Source organism: Salmo salar, chromosome ssa01, assembly GCF_905237065.1.
Source record: "Salmo salar chromosome ssa01, Ssal_v3.1, whole genome shotgun sequence".
NCBI classification, from domain to species: Eukaryota; Metazoa; Chordata; class Actinopteri; order Salmoniformes; family Salmonidae; genus Salmo; species Salmo salar.
Genome location: NC_059442.1, coordinates 81,642,766 through 81,668,046, shown reverse-complemented (window position 1 = coordinate 81,668,046; position 25,281 = coordinate 81,642,766). Strand labels below are relative to the sequence as shown.

General features: G+C 43.1%; 1 protein-coding gene across 1 annotated transcript; it reads left to right on the top strand.

Annotated features, from left to right (window-relative positions):
• Positions 1-5,108: 5,108 nt before the first annotated feature.
• LOC106612121 (transmembrane protein 100) lies at positions 5,109-24,246 on the top strand. The gene is made up of 2 exons (XM_014213013.2): positions 5,109-5,649; positions 22,589-24,246. The coding sequence occupies exon 2, from the start codon at positions 22,618-22,620 to the stop codon at positions 23,089-23,091; it is 474 nt and encodes a 157-aa protein (XP_014068488.1). The 5' UTR covers positions 5,109-5,649; positions 22,589-22,617; the 3' UTR covers positions 23,092-24,246.
• The last annotated feature ends 1,035 nt before the right edge of the window (positions 24,247-25,281 follow it).

The window sequence follows — 25,281 nt, the reverse complement described above, 5'->3', positions numbered from 1 at the left end:
GAAAAACTTTCAGGGAACCAGAGTAAATGTTCTCAGAACCTCCCTGCAATGTAAAATTAACCCCACAACAGGCTAAATTTCTCAGAATGTTTAAAAAATGTTTTACCGGTCGGGACACTTTGTTCCCACAACCAATGTGAAACCAAAAACATACGTTCACACAACTTCCAAGTAACCTAATGTGCTAGTTGGGTAACTTCCATACTGTGTTACAATGTTATTGTTTTGGGGGTTATTTGTTGTTGTTTTTTATGTGTTTTTGTACATGCAAGTCAGATGTAAATGCCATGTATACAAAAATGTAAAAATAATAAACAAATAATAACACACACACACCGAGCCATTACGTGCTAGGGTTACCGGCCCCTATACAAACATTGTTTAAAGTAACTGTCCAGTCAAAATCTCACTGTTAAAAGTTCATATTCTGTTAACTCATACCCAAGTAATGTTGTTGACGCATACTATATTCGTATTTGTGGCTAAAGCTTTCAAAAACCCTACCTAGATTGTAAGATGGCGCGGGGATGCTTATGTTTTTGCACCTCCACTTGTTTACAGGAAAATGTACATAATCCATTAAATATTTTGTAAATACATTTTTTTTTATTCTGGACATCAGAACAGCAATCACTCACCTCGATCTGCGCGAAGACTTCTACTTCAATGAGTCTTCGGCACAGAACATACTGCTCACCTCGGACCAGGGACCATTGGCGAATGTGCAATCGCTGGAAAACAAACTGGACACGCTTCGTTTCGAGTCTATCCTATCAATAGTGCTGGGATGCTTATGTTTTTGCACGTCTACTTTTTTACAGGAAAATGTACATAATCCATTGGATAATTAGTACATTTCCTATGACCTAGAAAAGTTACTGAACATCAGAACAGAAATCATAAACCTCGATCTGGACGAAGACTTCTACTTCAATGAGTCTTCAATACAGGACATACTGCTCAGCTCGGACCAGAGGCCATTGGCGAATGTGCAATCGCTAGAAAACAAACTGGACACGCTTTGTTCGAGTCTATCCTATCAACGGGACATTAAGAACTGTAATATACTGTACAATGCTTTTCGGAGTAATGGCTGAACAAGGACATGGACAATATACAGTTAGCTGGGTTTTCCATGCATCTGCAGGGCAGAACAGCGGCTTCCGGTAAGATCTGTGAGGATGTGGTGTGTCTCTTTGTCAACAAAGACTGGTGCGCAATCTCTAATATTAAGGAAGTCTTCAAGGTTCTGCTCGCCTGAGTTGGAATACCTCATGATAAGCTGTAGACCATACTTACCAAGAGAGTTTATCTATATTTTTCGTAGCTGTCTGTTTACCACCACAAACCAATGTTGGCACTAAGACCGCACTCAACGAGCTGTACAGGGCCATAAGCAAACAAAAAAATGACCATCCCGTGGCTAGTGATTTTAATGCAGGAAAACTGAAATCTGTTTTACCTAATTTCTACCAGCATGCAACTAGAGAAAAAAAGATCACCTTTACTCCACACACAAAGATGCATACAAAGCTCTTCCTCGCCCTCCATTTGGCAAATCTGACTATAACTCTATCCTCCTGATTCCTGCTTACATTTCAAAAACTCAAACATGAAATACCAGTGATGCCTCAATACGGAAGTGGTCTGATGAAGCGGATGCTAAACTACAGGACAGTTTCGCTAGCACAGACCGGAATATGTTCCAGAATTTATCCGATGACATTGAGGAGTTTACCACATCAGTTACCATCTTCATTAATAAGTGCCTTGACAACATCATCCCCACAGTGACAGTACATGCATATCCCAACCAGAAGCTATGGATTACAGGCAACATCTGCACTGAGCTAAAGGCTAGAGCTACCGCTTTCAAGGAGCGGGACACTGGCAGCATCATGCTGTGGGGATGTTTTTCAGCGGCAGGGACTGGGAGACTATTCAGGATCAAGTGAAATATGAATGGAGCAAAGTACAGAGAGTTTCTTGATGAAAACCTGCTCCAGAGCGCTCAGGACCTCAGACTGGGGCGAAGGTTCACCTTCCATCAGGACAACGACCCTAAGGACACAGCCAGGACAAGGTGGGAGTGGCTTTGGGACAAGTCTCTGAATGTCCTTGAGTGGCCCAGCCAGACACTGGACTTGAACCCAATCGAACATCTCTGGAAAGACCTGAAAATAGCTGTGCAGCGACGCTCCCCATCCAACCTGACAGAGCTTGAGAGGATCTGCAGAGAAGAATGGGAGAAACTCCCCAAATACAGGTGTGCCAAGCTTGTAGCGTCATACCCAAGAAGACTTGAGGCTGTAATCACTGCCAAAGGTGCTTCAACAAAGTACTGAGTAAAGAATCTGAATACTTACAATACCAGTCAAAAGTTTGGACACACCTATTCATTCAAGGATTTTCTTTATTTTTACTATTTTCCACATTGTAAAATAATAGGGAAGACATCAAAACTATGAAATAACACATATGGAATCATGTAGTAACCAAAAAAGTGTTAAATAAATAAAATATATGTTATATTTGAGATTCTTCAAATAGCCACCCTTTGCCTTGATGACAGCTTTGCACACTCTTGGCATTCTCTCAACCAGCTTCCTGAGGAATGCTTTTCCAACAGTCCTGAAGGAGTTCCCACGTATGCTGAGCACTTGTTGGCTGCTATTCCTTCACTCTGCTGTCCAACTCATCCCAAACCATCTCAATTGGGTCGAGGTTGGGGGATTGTGGAGGCCAGGTCATCTGATGCAGCACTCCATCACTCTCCTTGGTCAAATAGCCCTTACACAGCCTGGAGGTGTGTTTTGGGTCATTGTCCTGTTGAAATACAAATGATAGTCCCACTAAGCGCAAACCAGATGGGATGGCGTATCGCTGCTGAATGCTGTGGTAGCCATGCTGGTTAAGTGTGCCTTGAATTCTAAATAAATCACAGACAGTGTCACCAGCAAAGCACCCACACACCAAAACACCTCCTCCTCCATGCTTCACGGTGGGAACCACACATGCAGAGATCATCCGTTCAACTACTCTTCGTTTCAAAAGACAAGGCATTTGGAACCAGAAATCTCAGATTTGGACTCATCAGACGAAAGGACACATTTCCACCAGTCTAATGTCCATTGCTTGTGTTTCTTGGCCCACGCAAGTCTCTTATTATTATTGGTGTTCTTTAGTAGTGGTTTCTTTGCAGCAATTCCACCATGAAGGCCTGATTCACACAGTCTCCTCTGAACAGTTGATGTTGAGATGTGTCTGTTACTTGAACTCTGTGAAGCATTTATTTGGGCTGCAATCTGAGGTGCAGTAAACTCTAATGAACGTATCCTCTGCAGCAGAGGTAACTCTGGGTCTTCCTTTCCTGTGGCGGTCCTCATGAGAGCCAGTTTCATCATAGTGCTTGATGGTTTTTGCGACTGCACATAAAGAAACTTTCAAAGGTCTTTGTTCCGCATTGACTGACCTTCATGTCTTAAAGTAATGATGGACCGTCGTTTCTCTTTGCTTATTTGAGCTGTTCTTGCCATGAAATGGACTTGGTCTTTTACCAAATAGGGTTACCTTCTGTATACCACCCCTACCTTGTCAGAACACAACTGATTGGCTCAAACGCATTAAGAAGGAAAGAAATGCCACAAATTAACTTTTAACAATGCACACCTGTTAATTGAAATGCATTCCAGGTGACTAACTCATGAAGATGATTGAGAGAATGCCAAGATTGTGCAAAGCTGTCATCAAGACAAAGGGTGGCTACTTAAATATATTTTGATTTGATCAACACTTTTTTGGTTACTACATGATTCCATGTGTGTTATTTCATAGTTTTTAATGGCTTCACTATTATTCTACAAAATAGAAAATAGTAAAAATAATAATAATAATAAACTGGAATGAGTAGGTGTGTCCAAACCAGTCATATTTCTTTTTATTTTTATTTTTAATACATATGCAAAAATATCTAAAAACTTGTTTTCGCTTCATCGTTATGGGGTATTGTGTGTATATTGATGAGGGGAACAAATTATGTAATCCATTTTTAAATAAGGCTGTAAAGTAACAAAATGTGGAAAAAGTCAAGGGGTCTGAATACTTTCTGAATGCACTGTATCTACAGTATGTCAATTTCCTCGTACCCCTACACATCGACTCGGTACTGGTACCCCATGTATATCGCCAAGCTATCATTGGTCATTGAGTATTTGTTCCTTGTGTTTCTCGTGTTACAATTGTTTAAATATTGTTATTATTATAATTGTTTTATTATATTCTGCAGTGTTGGGAAGTACGTCAGCATTTCTCTCTTAGTCTGCACCTGTTGTTTACAAAGCATGTGACAATTAACATTTGATTTGACCTCAAACTTGTATCTCTAACAGACCAATTAAAAAATGCTTGCTTTTTCCTCATAAAGGATGATGTAATCCTCCTGAGGATGAGCTGGCCAATCAGCGTCTACTGTATGAATATTTTTTATGACCTGTATAAGCCATTCTGTTGTTGGGGTATGCCCTAACCATTCCAACACAGAAAAGCTGCTTTCTAACATGCTTAATTACAATTTCTTGGAAGGAAAACTGCTAGTAGATACCATAGACTTCCAGTCATTGTGCTAATGCTAGTTAGCATTGGCTCGCAAAACTACCTCTAACTTATTTCATACTAGAGAAAGAGACATCTGACTGAGGAGGTAGATAAAGGGCCTCATTTCCAAAATCCCGAAGTATCCCTTTAATTATAGGTCATTCATATTTAATAGACATCTGGAAACACTGGACAGTTAGTTACTCTAAAGGCCATTCCTCATCAGTGACATAGGTACTCGTTGGCACCTTTAAACACTAGTAGAACTGAACAACATGGATAAGACAAAGTATTATGTCATAACAGTAGACAAGTGAATTTTGCAATTATGTTATTATATACACTACCGGTAAAATAATAAACAACGAATTTAATTTTTGTTTGAATACAGAATCAGATGTGACGCTATGGTCATAAAGACAATGCAATTGTGTTTGCTGTATACTTTAAAATAAGGGTTAAGGGTGGAAAGGGTTAAAAGTTTCCTTGCTCAATAGGTGAGGGGGAGAGGAAAGTCGTGTCTCACAGACACTCCCCTCTTTAGCTATTGATTTCCCCTGCGTGATTCTCCAAGACGATGTAGACCAGATCATTGCAAAGAGCCACAGCTTTCTAGACATGCCTGCACGATACATGGACAGTGTATAGAGACGATAGAAGTGAGTGGAATGAACGGTGGTAGGCTATATATCTCATTCTGGGGAAACCTCTGCGCATATAATACATTTTCATATGTTGGTGCTAAAGTTAAACAGGATAGTCGTATATTCAATCTGTATTTGGACAAAAAACACGAACTGATAATGGACAAAAAAACGAATGGATGACATACAACTTCAAGCTTGAGATTGAACAGGCTGACGGTTGCATTCCCTTACCACAAAGACGCACTGTTTCAGAAGACTGAGAAGAGCTCCAGAATACAGTAAATTCAACTGATGTATTTTACCTTAATTGTGAAATTCACAGTTATTATTTGCACTGAATACTATATTCCTGAAACTACAATATATTCAGCGGTTCGGTGTAAAATATGGAATCAGTCAGCATTTTAAGGTGAGTAATTAGATAGTTTTTTTCATTCAAAATAATCTCCATCACGCGCGCCTAGGCCAACGAATATCGCATCGCATACCAGTTGACATCGACAGAGAAGGGTTGATGACAGATCCCAGCTAGCACATAACGTTCTGAGAACCATAGGTTTCTTAGAGATTGGTGAGAGCGTGGTTGTCCTATGGTTATATTACATACAACCTTTCTGGGAATGGTGCAGGATAGTTGCTTGGCTTTGGAACATTCTCAGCACAAAAAAAACATTTTTCTTGGTATTTAATTTCTTTATAGTTCAGTTCCTCCAGGATTCTGAGATTCTGCAATTACAAAATGTTTAGCAAAATCAGCAATGCCCTGCATATTATGCGAGGGTGTGCAAATTTGACCAATCACCACACTATTTCCACATAAAACAGTCAAATAATCGCAATATTATTGCATAAAACTGACCCATCACAGCAAAAGAAAAAGAGGACTATGTTACAAACTGTACTACATTTAGTAACTTACTTTGAAGACATGGTTATTGTGTTTAAATAGGCTTTTGTCATTTGGTACTCTTCATTCAGTGTACTTGTCTTTAACTGCCATTTCCCAAAAGTCAGACTCTTCCCAACTCATTATTCTCAGCTTCAGAAGCATCTGCATTTACCACATTTTGTGTGGTTAACCTTAGATATATTCTCCAGACGTGGCCAGAGGGAATTGTTGATATGCTGTAAACATTTTATTTTACACTGATCAAAATTATAAACGCAACATGTAAAATATTGTGTTTCATGAGCTGAAATAAAAGATCCCAGAAATATTCCATATGCACAAAAAGCTTATTCCTGTCAAATTTCGTGCATACATTTGTTTACATCGCTGTTAGTGAGCATTTATAGTTTGCAAAGGTAATCCATCCACCTGACAGGTGTGGCATATCAAGAAACTGATTAAACAGTGTGATCATTACACAGGTGCAACTTGTGCTGGGGACAATAAAAGGCCACTCTAAATAATGCAATTTTGACACACAATACAATACCACAGATGTCTCAAGTTTTGAGGGAGCATGCAATCGGCATGCTGATTGCAGGAATGTCCACCAGAGCTGTTGGCAGAGAATTTAATGTTAATTTCTCTAGCATAAGCTGCCTCCAATGTTGTTTTACAGAATTTGGCACTACGTCCAACCGGCCTCACAACCGCAGACCATGTGTACGGCATTGTGTGGGCGAGCGGTTTGCTGATGTCAACATTGTTAACAGAGTGCCCCATGGAGGCAGTGGGGTTATGGTATGGGCAAGCATAAGTTACATACAAAGAAGACAATTGCATTTTATTGATTGACAATTTGAATGCACAAAAATACCACAACGAGACCCCGAGGCCCATTGTGAGGCAGATGCATATCTGTATTACTAGTCATGTGCAATCTATAGATTAGAGCCTAATGAATGTATTTCAATTGACTGATTTCCTCATATGAAATGTAACTCTGTAAAATCTTTTGACATTTTTGCATGCCTCCAACGCCTCCAACTCAATCATCAAGTTTACAGGCGACACAACAGGACTAAGCCTGATTATCAACAATGACAAGACGTGAGGGCCCTAGGTGAGTGGTGCCAAGAAAATAAAATTGTTAAATTACGACCATAGTTGGTTTAGCCACAGAAAAAGCCAGCAACTTTCCTACTAGTCATGATTGGCAGAGATAATGAGTGGGCTGGACATTTACATTTAAGTCATTTAGCAGACGCTCTTATCCAGAGCGACTTACAAATTGGTGCATTCACCTTATAATATCCAGTGGAACAACCACTTTACAATAGTGCATCAAAATCTTTAAGGGGGGGTTAGAAGGATTACTTTATCCTATCCCAGGTATTCCTTAAAGAGGTGGGGTTTCAGGTGACTCCGGAAGGTGGTGATTGACTCCGCTGTCCTGGCGTCGTGAGGGAGCTTGTTCCACCATTGGGGTGCCAGAGCAGCGAACAGTTTTGACTGGGCTGAGCGGGAACTGTGCTTCCTCAGAGGTAGGGAGGCGAGCAGGCCAGAGGTGGATGAACGCAGTGCCCTTGTTTGGGTGTAGGGCCTGATCAGAGCCTGAAGGTACGGAGGTGCCGTTCCCCTCACAGCTCCATAGGCAAGCACCATGGTCTTGTAGCGGATGCGAGCTTCGACTGGAAGCTAGTGGAGAGAGCGGAGGAGCGGGGTGACGTGAGAGAACTTGGGAAGGTTGAACACCAGACGGGCTGCGGCGTTCTGGATGAGTTGTAGGGGTTTAATGGCACAGGCAGGGAGCCCAGCCAACAACGAGTTGCAGTAATCCAGACGGGAGATGACAAGTGCCTGGATTAGGACCTGCGCCGCCTCCTGTGTGAGGCAGGGTCGTACTCTGCGAATGTTGTAGAGCATGAACCTACAGGATCGGGTCACCGCCTTGATGTTAGTGGAGAACGACAGGGTGTTGTCCAGGGTCACGCCGAGGCTCTTAACACTCTGGGAGGAGGACACAAGGGAGTTGTCAACCGTGATGGCGAGATCATGGAACGGGCAGTCCTTCCCCGGGAGGAAGAGCAGCTCCGTCTTGCCGAGGTTCAGCTTGAGGTGGTGATCCGTCATCCACACTGATATGTCTGCCAGACATGCAGAGATGTGATTCGCCACCTGGTTGTCAGAAGGGGGAAAGGAGAAGATTAATTGTGTGTCATCTGCATAGCAATGATATGAGAGACCATGTGAGGATATGACAGAGCCAAGTGACTTGGTGTATAGCGAGAATAGGAGAGGGCCTAGAACAGAGCCCTGGGGGACACCAGTGGTGAGAGCACGTGGTGCAGAGACAGATTCTCGCCACGCCACCTGGTAGGAGCGACCTGTCAGGTAGGACGCAATCCAAGCGTGGGCCGCGCCGGAGATGCCCAGCTCGGAGAGGGTGGAGAGGAGGATCTGATGGTTCACAGTATCAAAGGCAGCAGATAGGTCTAGAAGGATGAGAGCAGAGGAGAGCGAGTTAGCTTTAGCAGTGCGGAGAGCCTCCGTGACACAGAGAAGAGCAGTCTCAGTTGAATGCCCAGTCTTGAAACCTGACTGATTAGGGATCAAGAAGGTCATTCTGAGAGAGATAGCAAGAGAGCTGGCCAAGGACGGCACGTTCAAGAGTTTTGGAGAGAAAGGAAAGAAGGGATACTGGTCTGTAGTTGTTGACATCGGAGGGATCGAGTGTAGGTTTTTTCAGAAGGGGTGCAACTCTCGCTCTCTTGAAGACGGAAGGGACGTAGCCAGCGGTCAAGGATGAGTTGATGAGCGAGGTGAGGTAGGGGAGAAGGTCTCCGGAAATGGTCTGGAGAAGAGAGGAGGGGATAGGGTCAAGTGGGCAGGTTGTTGGGCGGCCGGCCGTCACAAGACGCGAGATTTCATCTGGAGAGAGAGGGGAGAAAGAGGTCAAAGCACAGGGTAGGGCAGTGTGAGCAGGACCAGCGGTGTCGTTTCACTTAGCAAACGAGGATCGGATGTCGTCAACCTTCTTTTCAAAATGGTTGACGAAGTCTTCCGCAGAGAGGAAGGAGGGGGGGAGGGGGAGGAGGATTCAGGAGGGAGGAGAAGGTAGCAAAGAGCTTCCCTAGGGTTAGAGGCAGATGCTTGGAGTTTAGAGTGGTAGAAAGTGGCTTTAGCAGCAGAGACAGAAGAGGAAAATGTAGAGAGGAGGGAGTGAAAGGATGCCAGGTCCGCAGGGGAGGCGAGTTTTCCTCCATTTCCGCTCGGCTGCCCGGAGCCCTGTTCTGTGAGCTCGCAGTGAGTCGTCGAGCCACGGAGCAGGAGGGGAGGACCGAGCCGGCCTGGAGGATAGGGGACAGAGGAAATCAAAGGATGCAGAGAGGGAGGAGAGGAGGGTTGAGGAGGCAGAATCAGGAGATAGGTTGGAGAAGGTTTGAGCAGAGGGAAGAGATGATAGGATGGAAGAGGAGAGAGTAGCGGGAGAGAGAGAGCGAAGGTTGGGACGGCGCAATACCATCCGAGTAGGGGCAGAGTGAGAAGTGTTGGATGAGAGCGAGAGGGAAAAGGATACAAGGTAGTGGTCGGAGACTTGGAGGGGAGTTGCAATGAGATTAGTGGAAGAACAGCATCTAGTAAAGATGAGGTCAAGCGTATTGCCTGCCTTGTGAGTAGGGGGGGAAGGTGAGAGCGTGAGGTCAAAAGAGGAGAGGAGTGGAAAGGAGGCAGAGAGGAATGAGTCAAAGGTAGACGTGGGGAGGTTAAAGTCACCCAGAACTGTGAGAGGTGAGCCATCCTCAGGAAAGGAACTTATCAAGGCGTCAAGCTCATTGATGAACTTTCCAAGCGAACCTGGAGGGCGATAACTGATAAGGATGTTAAGCTTGAAAGGGCTGGTAACTGTGACAGCATGGAATTCAAATGAGGAGATAGACAGATGGGTCAGGGGAGAAAGAGAGAATGTCCACTTGGGAGAGATGAGGATTCCAGTGCCACCACCCCGCTGGCTCGATGCTCTAGGGGTATGCGAGAACACGTATGCAGACGAGGAGAGAGCAGTAGGAGTAGCAGTGTTATCTGTGGTAATCCATGTTTCCGTCAGCGCCAGGAAGTCTAGGGACTGGAGGGTAGCATAGGCTGAGATGAACTCAGCCTTGTTGGCCGCAGACCGGCAGTTCCATAGGCTGCCGGAGACCTGGAACTCCACGTGGGTCGTGCACGCTGGGACCACCAGGTTAGAGTGGCAGCGGCCACGCGGTGTGGAGCGTTTGTATGGCCTGTGCAGAGGGGAGAGAACAGGGATAGACAGACACATAGTAGACAAGCTACAGAAGAGGCTACGCTAATGCAAAGGAGATTGGAATGACAAGTGGACTACACGTCTCGAATGTTCAGAAAGTTAAGCTTACGTTGCAAAAATCTTATTGACTAAAATGACGAAAAATGATACAGTACTGCTGGCTGGTGGAGTAGGCTAGCTAGCAGTGGCTGCGTTGTTGACTTTGAATGTGTAGCTGGCAAGGTAACCTCGATAGTTTCAGTACTACACCTTGTCATGAAACAAAGCAACTTTGTAGCTAGCTAGCTAACATAACACTAATCAAGACGTTCCTTGTAATGTATTTAGTTTCTACAATGCTGCTCGTCGGTAATAGTTGGCTGGGTTAGGAAAAATGGTGTCGCGGGGGACGGAAATAGCTGGCTAGCTAACCTCGATGGCTGGCTAGCTGACCTCGGTAATTACTAAACTACACAATTATCAAGCTATGACAAAGACAACTAAGTAGCTAGCTAGCTAACACTGCACTAGTCAAATCGTTCCGTTGTAAAGTATTAGTATCTACAGCGCTGCTAGTCGGTAACGGTTGGCTAGCTAGCAGTGGGTTAATGATGACTAGGTGTGTTGACTAAGTCTGGCGCCGCGTCGCGCCTGGCTAGCTCACCTCGATAATTACTCAAACTACACAATTATCTTAGATACAGAGACAGCAAAGACAACTATGTAGCTGGCTAACTAACACTAACACCACACTAATCAAGTCGTTACGTTGTAATGTAATCGTTTCTACAGTGCTGCTAGTCGGTAGAAGTTGGCTAGCTAGCAGTGATGACTAGCTAGCTAGCTAGCAGCTAGCAGTGTTGACTACGTTAGGAGGACTACGTTAGGAGGACGAAAGATGAGTTTGGATTGGTCTACCATATAGCACGCTTCTGTCTATTTGAACTGGTCAGTATGTCTAGGTAATCCTGTCTGACGTGGCTTTTTAAAAAATCGAATCAAATCAAATTGTATTAGTCACATGGGCCGAATACAACAGTGAAATGTTTACTTACGAGCCCCTAACCAACAATGCAGTTTAAAAAAAATATATATGGATAAGAATAACAGATGAAAGTAACAAGAAATTAAAGAGCAGCAGTAAAATAACAATAGCGAGACTATATACATGGGGTACCGATACAGAGTCAATGTGCGGGGGCACAGTTGAGGTAGTATGTACTGTACATGTAGGTAGAGTTATTAAAGTGACTATGCATAAAGGACAACAGAGAGTAGCAGTGGTGTAAAGGGGGGAGGGGGGGGCAATGCAAATAGTCTGGGTAGCCATATGACTAGATGTTCAGGAGTCTTATGGCTTGGGGGTAGAAGCTATTTAGAAGCCTCTTGGACCAAAACTTGGCGCTCCGGTACCGCTTTCCGTGCGGTAGCAGAGAGAACCGTCTATGACTAGGGTGGCTGGAGTCTTTGACAATTTTTAGGGCCTTCCTCTGACATCGCATGGTATAGAGGTCCTGGATTGCAGGAACCTGTAGTGCCTTGTGGTCGGAGGCCGAGCAGTTGGCATACCAGGCAGTGATGCAACCTGTCAGGATGCTCTTTTCAGTCTCCTGAAGGGGGAATAGGTTTTGTCATGCCCTCTTCACGACTGTCTTGGTGTGCTTGGACCATGTTAGTTTGTTGGTGATGTGGACACCAAGGAACTTAAAGCTCTCAACCTGCAGCCCCGTTGATGAAAATGGGGGCGTGCTCGATCCTCTTTTTCCTGTAGTCCACAATCATCTCCTTTGTCTTGATCACGTAGAGGGAGAGGTTGTTGTCCTGGCACCACACGGCCAGGTCTCAGACCTCCTCCCTATAGGCTGTCTCGTGGTTGTCGGTTATCAGGCCTACCACTGTTGTGTCATCTGCAAATTTAGTGATGGTGTTGGAGTTGTGCCTGGCCATGCAGTCATGAGTGAACAGGGAGTACAGGAGGGGCCCCTGTGTTGAGGATCAGCGTGGCGGATGTGTTGTTACCTACCCTTACCACCTGTTTGCGGCCCGTCAGGAAGTCCAGGATCCAGTTGCAGAGGGAGGTGTTTAGTCCCAGGGTCCTTAGCTTATTGATGAGCTTTGAGGGCACTATGGTGTTGAATGCTGAGCTGTAGTCAATGTATAGCATTATCACATAGGTGTTCCTTTTGTCCAGGTGGGAAAGGGCAGTGGGGAGTGCAATAGAGATTGCATCATCTGTGGATCTGTTTGGGCGGTATGCAAATTAGAGTGGGTCTAGGGTTTCTGGGATGATGGTGTTGATGTGAGCCATGACCAGTCTTTCAAAGCAATTCATGGCTACAGACGTGAGTGCTATGGGTCGGTAGTCATTTAGGCAGATTACCTTAGTGTTCTTAGGCACGGGCACTATGGTGGTCTGCTTAAAGCATGTTGGTATTACAGACTCGGACAGGGAGAGGTTGAAAATGTCAGTGAAGACACTTGCCAGCTGGTCAGCGCATGCTCGCAGTACACGTCCTAGTAATCCGTCTGGCTCCGCGGCCTTGTGAATGTTGACCTGTTTAAAGGTCTTACTCACATCGGCTGCGGAGAGTGTGATCACACAGTCTTCCGGAACAGCTGGTGCTCTCATGCATGTTTTAATGTTATATGCCTCGAAGCGAGCATAGAAGTAGTTTAGCTCGTCTGGTAGGCTCGTGTCACTGGGCAGCTCTCGGCTGTGCTTCCCTTTGTTGTCTGTAATGGTTTGCAAGCCCTGCCACATCCGACGAGCGTCAGAGCCAATGTAGTACGATTCAAGCTTAGTCCTGTATTGACGCTTTTCCTGTTTGATAGTTCATCGGAGGGCATAGCGGAATTTCTTAGAAGCTTCCGGGTTATAGTCCCACTCCTTGAAAGCGGCAGCTCTAGCCTTTAGCTTAGTGGCGGATGTTGCCTGTAATCCATGGCTTCTGGTTGGGGTATGTACGTACGGTCACTGTGGGGACGACGTCATTGATGCACTTATTGATGAAGACAATGACTGAGGTGGTGTACTCCTCAATGACATCAGAGGAATCCCGGAACATATTCCAGTCTATGCTAGAAAAACAATCCTGTAGCTTAGCATCTGCTTCATCTGACCACTTTTTTATTGATCTAGTCACTGGTGCTTGCTGCTTCAATTTTTTGCTTGTAAGCAGTATTCAGGAGGATAGAATTATGGTCAGATTTGCCAAATGGAGGGCGAGGGAGAGCTTTGTATGCGTCTCTGTGTGGAGTATAGGTGGTCCAGAGTTATTTTTCCTCTGGTTGCACATTTAACATGATGATAGAAATTTGGTCAAATGGATTTAAGTTTCCCTGCAATAAAGTTCCCGGCTACTAGGAGAGCCGCCTCTGGGTGAGCGTTTTCTTGTTTGCTTATGGCAGAATACAGCTCATTCAATGCTGTCTTAATGCCAGCCTCTGACTGCGGGGGTATGTAAACAGCTACAAAGAATACAGATGAAAACTCCCTCGGTAGATAGTGTGGTCTACAGCTTATCATGAGATACTCTACCTTAGGCTAGACTTCCTTAGATATTGTGCACCAGCTGTTATGTACAAAAATACATAGTCCTCCGCCCCTTGTCTTACCGCCGCTGTTCTATGCTGCCGGTACATCGTATAACCAGCCAGCTGTATGTTGATATTTTCGTTGTTCAGCCGCGACTCCGTGAAACATAAAATGTTACAGTTTTTAATGTCTTGCTGGTAGTTTAATCTTCCGTGTAACTCGTCGATTTTATTCTCCAAGGATTGCACGTTTGCTAGCAGAATGCAGAGAAGTGGGGGTTTATTCGATCCCCTACAAATTCTCAGAAGGCAGCCCGCCCTTCGGCCCCTCTTTCACCGCCTCCTCTTCACGCAGATCACAGGGATCGGGGCCTGTTCCCAAGGAAGCAGTATATCCTTCGCGTCTGGCTCATCAGAGTCGTGAAAGGAAAAAAAGGATTCTGCTAGTCTGTGGTGAGTAATCGCAGTCCTGATGTCTAGAAGTTATTTTCGGTCATAAGAGACGATAGTAGCAACATTATGTACAAAATAAGTTTAAAAAATAAGTTACAAACAACGCAAATAAACAAACAAAAAACACAGTCAGCTGGGGGCACGTAAAAAGTCTGCCTTCTCCGGCGCCATCTTAAATGTATTGCATAGTAGCCGAATGTCAAGTTAAAGTGTACTGTTAGCTAGCTAACGTTAGCTGGCTGGCTCGCTAGCTAACGTTACATGTATGCTCTCCACTTTCTGGAGGACCGAGTTTTGAAATCAGTGGAATTCAAGTATAATAGCTAAGGAGATGGAGAAAACACCTGTCTCCGGATTACATCTTCAAACTAAGGGCAACCATGGCATCCGACAGTAGACGTGTCCATCCATGATGTATACGGGTAAGATAGTCTAGCTTGCTACATTTTCAGATATTACACATTTCTGATTTTGACAAAGTATTTTCATTTCAAGTTAAAGTGTACTGTTAGCTAGCTAGCTAACATTAGCTGGCTGGCTCGCTAGCTAACGTTACGTGTATCATCGTATTATTCGTATCTCAGAGACACGAGTTATAGCCTAATGTTAACCTGTTTGGGCTAGGGGGCAGTATTGAGAATTTTGGAAAAAATATGTGCCCATTTTTAACTGCCTCCTACACCAACTCAGAAGCTAGAATATGCATATTATTGTTCAGGTTTGGATAGAAAACACCCTAAAGTTTCTAAAACTGTTTGAATGGTGTCTGTGAGTATAACAGAACTCCTATGGCAGGCAAAAACCTGACAAGGTTTGATGCAGGAAGTGGCCTGTCTGACAAGGAGTCGTGCGTCTTGCATCTGTTTATTGAAGAGTAAGGATCTTAGCTGTAACGTGACAATTCCCAGGGCTCCAATAGGCTCTCAGAACCCGGGAAAAACCTGAACGATGACGAGGCAGCCTCTGGCTGAAACAGATTATCGCCTTATCCAAGTGGCCGATCAGAGGACCATTGAATGAGGCGCGTGCACGATTCGCCCCCGTGGAGAAATTTCATTCGGCTGTTTAGCTTATTGCAGATTCCCGGTCGGAATATTATCGCTTTTCTATGAGATAAATGGCATAAAAATTGGTTTTAAACAGCGGTTGACATGCTTCGAAGTACGGTAATGGAATATTTAGACATTTTTTGTCACGCCATGCGCCATGCGCACGACCGTTATTTACCATTCGTATAGTGTCTAGAACGCACGAACAAAACAGAGGATATTTGGATATAACGATGGATTATTTGGGACCAAACCTACATTTGTTATTGAAGTAGAAGTCCTGGGAGTGCATTCTGACGAAGAACAGGAAAGGTAAGAACATTTTTCTTATAGGAAATAGGATTTTGGTGAAGGCTAATCTTGCCGGGTGTCTAAATAGCTAGCCGTGATGGCTGGGCTATGTACTTAGAATATTGCAAAATGTGCTTCATCCGAAAAGCTATTTTAAAATCGGACATATCGAGTGCATAGAGGAGTAATGTATCTATAATTCTTAAAATAATTGTTATGCTTTTTGTGAACGTTTATCGTGAGTAATTTAGCAAACTGTTAGTAAATTCCCCGGAAGTTTGCGGGGGTATGCTTTTTCTGAACGTCACATGCTAATGTAAAAAGCTGTTTTTTGATATAAATATGAACTTGATTGAACAGACATGCATGTATTGTATAACATAATGTCCTAGGTGTGTCATCTGATGAAGATCATAAAAGGTTAGTGCTGCATTTTGCTGTGGTTTGGGTTTTTGTGACATTATATGCTAGCTTGAAAAATGGGTGTCTGATTATTTCTGGCTGGGCACTCTCCTGACATAATCTAATGTTTTGCTTTCGTTGTAAAGCCTTTTTGAAATCGGACAGTGTGGTTAGATTAAGGAGAGTCTTGTCTTTAAATAGCTGTAAAATAGTCATATGTTTGAGAAATTGAAGTAATAGTATTTGAAACGATTCAAAAATCGCGCCACTGAATTCAGGTGGCTGTTACGTAGGTGGGACGAATTCGTCCCGCCTTGCCCATAGAGGTTAACTAGCTAACATTGAACCTGGTTGGTTAGCTACCTGCAGATTAATGCAGGGTAGTAACGTCATGAGTTGTGATTAAGGCCCATTGTTTAGCTAGCTAGCTAGCTACATGTCTTCTCAAAATACTCTCGTCTGAGTGTGCCAGAGTGCAGAATAACTGATGAATTTACGAACGCTCAATACTTGAATATGGCCGTGTCAGTAAACGTCGGCAAAAAAAGCGTAATTAAATTGTTGCCAGCAGCACTGTTATAGTCACCAACGCTCTGGATAACATGAAAACAGCATAACCAGCTCTGCTAAGGTGAGAAAAATGGTCAGAGTGGGGTGTTCTCTCATTACGTGTCTGGAAGTAACTAGCAAACTAGCCAATGTTAGCCAGTTAGCTTGGGTGCTTGACTGCCTTTGTGAGGACAGAACATTAGGATCAACCCTACTCATTGGTCAGAGCATCCAGTGTGCGCTCTGAACGCTCCGAGAACAAAACGCTCTGAATTTACGAATGGACCATCTGACAGCACAGTTGCAGTCACCAACAGCCTAACAACAGCCTAACCAGCTCTGCTAGGGCGAATAATGTTCAGTGAGCTGTTCTCTCATTTGTGTCTGGAAGTAGCTAGCAAGTTAGCTTGGGTGCTTGACTGCTGTTGTTAGTACAGAATGCTAGGATCAACCCTTAGAGAGATGGGTGGGGCTAAAGCTTAAGAGGGTGTGAACGATGCTGAATGGGTATAGACAAAGAAGGGCTCTCCAGTAGTAGTACCAAAACATTCAAAGACCATCAACTTTCAAAGCAAAATTACTTTTGCATTGTTCCTCAACTGGAGTGTATGATATACAATTTTGTAGCTCTGAGTCTCTACTTTTATCCAATGTAAAAAACACAATTTCAAATTTTACTACATGAGACCGATTTGAGCCGGTCAATCACATATTATGGTAAGAACAGCTCAAATAAGCAAAGAGAAATGACAGTCAATCATTACTTTAAGGCAGGAAGGTCAGTCAATGTGGAAAATTTCAAGAACTTTTAAGGTTTCTTCAAGTGCAGTCGCAAAACCCATCAAACGCTATGATGAAACTGGCTCTCATGAGGACCACCACAGGAAAGGAAAACCCAGAGTTAACTCTGCTGCAGAGAATAAGTTCATGAGAGTTATCAGCCTCAGAAATTGCAGCCCAAATAAACACATCTCAACATCAACTGTTCAGAGGAGACTGCGTGAATCCGGCCTTCGTGGTCAAATTTCTGCAAGGAAACCACTACTAAAGTACACCAATAAGAAGAAGAGACTTGCTTGGGCCAAGAAACACGAGCAACAGACATTAGACCGGTGGAAATCTGTCCTTTCGTCTGATGAGCCCAAATTTGAGATTTTTGGTTTCAACCGCTGTGTCTTTGTGAGACCCAGAGTAGGTGAACGGATGATCTCTGCATGTGTTGTTCCCACCGTGAAGCATGGAGGAGGAGGTGTGATGGTGTGGGGGCACTTTGCTCATGACACTGATGGTGATGTATTTAGAATTCAAGGCACACTTAACCAGCATGGCTACCACAGCATTCTGCAGCAATACGCCATCCAATCTGGTTTGCGCTTAGTGGGACTATCATTTGTTTTTCAACAGGACAATGACCCAACACACCTCCAGGCTGTGTAATGGCTATTTGACCAAGAAGGAGAGTGATGGAGTGCTGCAGCAGATGACCTGGCCTACACAATCACCGACCTCAACCCAATTGAGATGGTTTGGGATGAGTTGGACCACAGAGTGAAGGAAAAGCAGCCAACAAGTGCTCAGCATATGTGGGAACTCCTTCAAGACTGTTGGAAAAGCATTCCAGGTGAAGCTGGTTGAGAGAATGCCAAGAGTGAATGCCAAGAGTGTGCAAAGCTGTCATCAAGGCAATTTATTTTATTTGTTTAACCTTTATTTAACTAGGCAATTCAGTTAAGAACAAAGTCTTATTTACAATGACAGCCTACCCTGGCCAAACCATAACAATGCAGGGCCAATTGTGCCCCGCTCTTTGGGACTCCCAATCACGGGTGTGATACAGCCTGGAATCGAACGAGGGTCTGTAGTGACGCCTCTAGTACTGAGATGCAGTGTCTTAGACCGCTGCGTCACTCGGGAGCCCTCGACAAAGGGTAGCTAGTTTGAAGAATCTCAAATATAAAATATATTTTGATTTGTTTAAAAAAAATGGTTACAACATGATTCCATATGTGTTATTTCATAGTTTTGATGTCTTCACTATTATTCTACAATGCAGAAAATAGTACAAATAAGAAAATCCTTGAATGAGTAGGTGTGTCCAAACTTTTGACTAGTACTGTACATGTCTTTAGTATTTTACAAATATAAAGATAAACAAAGTATTTACCCACAATCTGCTCTGGAAAAGTCTGATCCTGGAGTGTCTTAACAACATTAAACCAACATATTTATGCTGACTTCATCTAGTATCCAGAAGTATATATTTGTGTGGTATGTAAATATGTGCATATATAATTCGATATCGCCTAATTTTCATGTTTTAATTAAATATTTCAGAAAAATTGTAATACAAAAAAGTATTTTATTGATGTCTACATTCAACTTGTAAAAGTTGATTGTGATATGATTCAGATTTTTACATTTATTTTAGGGTGTTGTCCGGCCGTAGGAGTGGGCAATTCCAGTCCTCCAGGGCCTGATTGGTGTCACAGTTTTGCCCCAGCCCCAGCTAATACACCTGACTCCAATAATCACCTAATCATGATCTTCAGTTTAGAATGCAATTTGATTAATCAGCTGTGTTTGTTAGAGATGGAGAAAAAGTGTGCCACCAATCAGGCCCTCGAGGACTGGAGTTGCCCACCCATGTGCCTGGCCTTAAAGTCCCATTCTCAAATTGTTCAGAGAACTTTAAGAAACAACGTTCTTCTGTGGGAATTTCAGTACTTCCACAGAACAAGTTCTACAGTGCCTTGCAAAGGTATTCTTTCCCCTTGGCGTTTTTGCTATTTTGTTGCATTACAACCTGTAATTTAAATGTATTTTTATTTGGATTGCATGTAATGAACATACACAAAATAGTCCAAATTGGTGAAGTGAAATGAAAACAAAATTTATTATTATTATTATTTTTTTTATAAAAAAAAACTGAAAGGTGGTACATGCATTCACCCCCTTTGCTATGAAGGCCCTAAATAAGATCTGGTGCAACCAATTACCTTCAGAAGTCACATACTTAGATTGCACACAGGTGGATGATCTGTCACATGATCTCAGTATATATACACCTGTTCTGAAAGGCCCCAGAGTCTGCAACACCACTAAGTAAGGGGCACCACCAAGCAAGCACCACTATGAAGACAAAGGAGCTCTAAAAACAGGTCACAGACACATTTGTGGAGAAGTACAGATCAGGGTTGGGTTATAAAAAATATCCAAAACTTTGAACATCCCACGGAGCACCATTAAATCCACTATTAAAATGGAAAGAATATAGCACTACAACAAACCTGCCAAGTGAGGGCCGCCCACCAAAACTTACGGACCAGGCAAGGAGGGCATTAATCAGAGAGGCAACAAAGAGACCAAAGATAACCCTGAAGGAGCTGCAAAGCCCCACATCGGAGATTGGAGTGTCTGTCCATAGGACTACTTTAAGCCATACACTCCATAGAGCTGGGCTTTACGGTAGAGTGGCCAGAAAAAAAGCCAAAAGGCATGTGGGAGACTCCCCAAACATATGGAATTAGGTACTCTGGTCAGATGAGACAAATTGAGCTTTTTTGCCATCAAGGAAAACACTATGTCTGGCGCAAACCCAACACCTCTCACCACCCCGAGAACGCCATCCCCACAGTGAAGCATGGTGGTGGCAGCATCATGCTGTGGGGATGGTTTTCATCAGCAGAGACTGGTAAACTGGTCAGAATTGAAGGAATGATCGATGGCGCTAAATACAGGGAAAATCTTGAGGGAAACCTGTTTTAGTCTTCCAGAGATTTGAGACTGGGACGGAGGTTCACCTTCCAGCAGGACAATGACCCTAAGCATACTGCTAAAACAACACTTGAGTGGTTTAAGGGGAAACATTTAAATGTCTTGGAATGGCCTAGTCAAAGCCAAGATCTCAATCCAATTGAGAATCGGTGGAATGACTTAAAGATTGCTGTACACCAGTGGAACCCATCCAACTTGAAGGAGCTGGAGCAGTTTTGCCTTGAAGAATGGGCAAAAATCCCAGTGGCTAGATGTACCAAGCTTATAGAGACATACCCCAAGAGACTTGCAGCTGTAATTGCTGCAAAAGGTGGCTCTAACAAAGAATTGACTTTGGGGGATGAATAGTTATGTACGCTCAAGTTTTCAGTTTTTTGTCTTATTTCTTGTTTGTTTCACAATAAAAATTATTTTGCATCTTCAAAGTGGTAGGCATGTTGTGTAAATCAAATGATACAACCCAACCCCCCCCCAAAAAAAATACCAACAACAAATATATATATATTTTAATTCCAGGTTGTAAGACAACAAAATAGGAAAAATGCCAAGGGGGTGAATACTTTTGCAAGCCACTGTATTTAATGCCATATTTTTACTACATTCTGGGAACGTTCTAAATCCACACAATAACTATTGCGTTTTGCAGCATATGATGAGTCTTTGCTTCTTGAAAGTCCAATATCTGATAAACTTGACTGCTGACATGCAAAGCATTTTGGGACTGTATCAACAGTGGACTAATGAAAAAAAGTTATATTTAAGCAATGTTTTCAGAACTTTCTGAGAATGTACAGCAAACTCTTTTATGCCAGTTCTTTGCAATAACGGAATGTTAAAAAACATCCACATCAATTGTCTCTAAATTCCATTCTCAGAAAATAAAGAAAACTTTCCCTAAAAAAAAACACAAGAAAACTTTAGCAATGTTCAGAAAACGTTCTAAGATTGTTATTTAAAAACATATATATTCTGTCCTCAGCATCAACAAAAATCTCTCTAGCCTCTATCTTGGTTAAATGTGTTAAGGTGTGTTGGCTGCGCTTACTATTTGGCCACACCTGATCTTATGGAGTGATTGTTTCCTTTGAAATGGGTTCTGTTTGAATAGACTAAAATGAACAGCTTTGTATGCGTAAAAAAACACAGCATCCTAACTCTATCCTGGTGGTGCAGTGGACAAATTCCAGTAATAGAGAACAGGAGCGCACAGGTTCAAATCTCAATGATGCTGTATCAGAATAAAAAAAACTGTTTACATGTTTAATGCCTAAACAAATTAATGTCTTACCCAAAATAAGTATTATTGGAACATTCAGTGAAGGTTTTTAGAAAGTTATTCAAAAACCTCGAAATAACCTTTACATTTCGTTCTTAGAGTGTTAAGAAAACTTTCAATAATAACCAATACAAAGCTTTAACAATATTTAGAAAATGTTCTCAAAATGTTATTAAATTACCTTCAAATAACCTATAATTTGCATTGTCAGAGCATTAATAAAACCTCCCAGTAAAACTTTCTTAGAACCTTCCAGAGTAAAACGTTCTCAGAACCTCCTTGCAACCTCCAAATACATTTTCACAGAGCAAGCGAAATGTTCAGTTTTACCAGTCAGGAAACGTTTGGCTTCATTCCCACAACCAATGTGAAACCAAAACCATACGTTCCCACAACTTCCAAGGAACTAAATGTGCTAGCTGGGATGATACATCATAGCGTTTTTTTTATAGCTTTAGGCTACATTATTTATTTCATCATTAGAGCAGACTGTTTATCAAATTGGCTGGCTCCAGTTTCACGGAGGTGTCGTAATGTTAGCTGCCTTTCTCTGGGAAATTTGACAGTTATGTTGTGCACTGTCGACACCTCACGTCCAACTGGCTACAATGCATCCGGTGGAAATATTACTGCCAGGGCATAGACATTGGCACAGAGATCTTTCATTTCAATGGGAACAGGCTTCAATTTAGAGACATACCTCACCTCACTGTAATTCAGTAAATTGTGAACTGCTGACATCCTTTATTTTTGTGCTAATCCTTAAGGTGTAGTCAGGGTTTTCTCTTTGTTTTCAATATAACTAAAATGTATTTTTCTCTCTCTGTACACCACACTGATTGACAGACTCAACAAGTTGACCACTGAAAGTTAAGATGGCCCACCTTTTCCTAGCTAACAGAATCTCTATGCCAGACGACCCCATCAGCAGAAACTCACCAAAAGTCCCCAAAAGCGCCATGAAAATGCCAACATCAACCTCCGAGAAAGTCCCTACAGAGAAATCCAACAACAAGAAGGACCGTAGCGTCGTCGTGACGACTGTCCCGTTAATCAACGAGATGCAGCTGACAGCGGCCACAGGTGGGGCAGAGATGTCGTGCTACCGGTGCACAGTGCCGTTCGGCGTGGTGGTCCTCATTGCCGGTATTGTGGTAACTGCTGTGGCGTACATGTTCAATTCACACGGCTCCACCATCTCAGTGCTGGGGCTGGTTCTGCTGTCGGCCGGGCTGGCTCTGCTGGGGTTCAGTGCTGTCTGTTGGAGGGTCCGGCTGGGGCAGAAGAAGGACCGGAGGAGGGAGAGTCAAACGGCCCTCATGTCCAACCATGGACTCTGTGTGGTCTGAGCCCTGAGGGAGGTAGGGACTGTTAAATAGATGTCTGAACAATTTGAAGTTTGAATTAAGAGGTAATGAACAGAGACTACTAGAGAGAGATGAGGGATGTCAGAGGTGGTTGGGTATGAAGGACGCACACATTGTCCAAAACAGATGCTTAGCTGAAGGACTAGAATGGCCTAGAAAGACAATCTGTACTGTAGGTAAGATCATATCTGCAAGGACTAGAGTGGCCTACAAAGACTGGCAGGTAGCCTAGCAGTTAAGAGTGTTGAGCCAGTAAACAAAAGGTTGCGGGTTTGAATCCCTGAGCTGACTAGATGAAAAATCTGTTGCAGTACCCTTTAGCAAAACAAGTACAACCCTAATTACTCTGGATAAGAGTGTCTGCTAAATTACAAAAAAAATGTAAAGTCTGATTTGTTCTCCCTGGTCATTTGGGAAGATCAGGACTGATCATGAATATGGAAAAAACAAATTATTGGAGAGGAAGGATGGAGTAGGGTGAATTTTCCCCTAGATTCTGATCTTCAGGCATGTTTGCATTTTCCTCACTAATAGTTAAGGTTAGGATTGAGGTAGAGGAAGATCTGTACTTAAGGGAAAATTTCACCCCGGAGCAGAAAGGATAGTTGCACGGTGGACCATGATTCTCCATTCTACTATACTCATGCATGTCATGTGATGCATCTGTGACTCTATGGCTGCTCAATTGATGTTTCAAGTGAACATTTCATAGGTACTTAATGTTATGTTTTAGATATGTAGACAGTAGCTGACTTTACAGGGTCAAATCACCCTTAATTACTGCGTGAAGTGATTGCCTAAATGAAGTCAATGTATCTCTCAAGTTCGATATGCATGATTTTTTTATGCTTCCAATGTACTTTTGTAACTGCCTATTATGCACAATATTGATTAACTTGATACAGTTTGTGCCAAATGTACAGTTTTTCATTGTTAGTATAGTACAAGACCATAGATGTGGCAAAGCAAGTTGTGGTTTCATATGTATCATTGTACTCTGGTAAAGTTGTATTTTCATGATATTTATGACATATCTATTGATATATATTTGGAATATTTGTGCCACTAAACTTAAGATGTTAAATCCATGTGCCAATAAATCTGTCAATCAACCAATAAATCAATCAACCAATCAAATTACATGTTATTCGTATATTTCCCTATTAACAAAAACATCAGTATCAGTAACTAAGACTAAGCCATTTCACTTTGCTCTCTGCATATTGTATTTCTAAATCAAGTTTGGGGAGTTTGAGGGGGCTGGACAGTGGTGGTGGGGTGGGTCGTGGGGGGTAGTTGTATTTATAGTGTGTGTTTACGTTGCTTAGCATCCTTCCAACGCCCATGGAGATAATCAAATCATTGGGTTGCGTCACTGTGGGGCTACCGGCTACAACACGTTGTCGCTTCCAAGGCTCTAACTTTATCTCCACTGGAATGGAGCATGCAGGGAATGCTATGGGAAGAGAGGGGGACAGAGAGCGGGGGGCAGAGTGAGCAAGGAAGAGAGAGAGAGAGAGGGGGAGGAAGAGAGAGAGTGTTGCATCATGACTTAATATAGAGCACTACTTTTATATGTTTATATTAAGTCCTGGTGCCTATGGACATCATGACTTAATGTTCTACTACTGTATCATTGCACATTTCATCGCCTACGTCTATTTTATCCTCCACAGTTACGTCAAGTACTGGGACTCTGTATGTGTGTTTATGTGGATTGTAAGATAATACTCCCTTGTGTATTTATTGAGAACTCTCAAAGTGATGACTGTTGGATCTACAGCTCCGGTGTCGGGGGGGGGGGCATTTCGGACGCACACTAACCCCAATAGTGCAATAGTTAGATAGAACCCTATATAATCCTGTTAGCCTGAGTGCCAGCCTGTTTGTTCTATCATCCCAACTCCCAATGACAGCAATGGAGTACACAAGAGCACAGACAGATCTGGGCTAAAACCCTGCTGATTTCCTAGAGAAGATAAGGACAATGAAAGGACAGCCAAGACACACACAACTTGACCCGCTCTTCAGAAGTACGCATGTCAAAAGCAAAGGGATTTCAATCCATCCAGTTTGTCAGAGCACATGGTCAGGAAAAACTCCTGGCCCAACTCCCAGACGAATGGTGTGAAGTTCCTCGATATGAGTGGCAGATTTACTGTCTGACTTGAC

Coding starts and splice junctions, on each gene's coding strand:
- LOC106612121 (XM_014213013.2), top strand. CDS start 22,618: ATGGCCCACCTTTTCCTAGCTAACAGAATCTCTATGCCAGACGACCCC.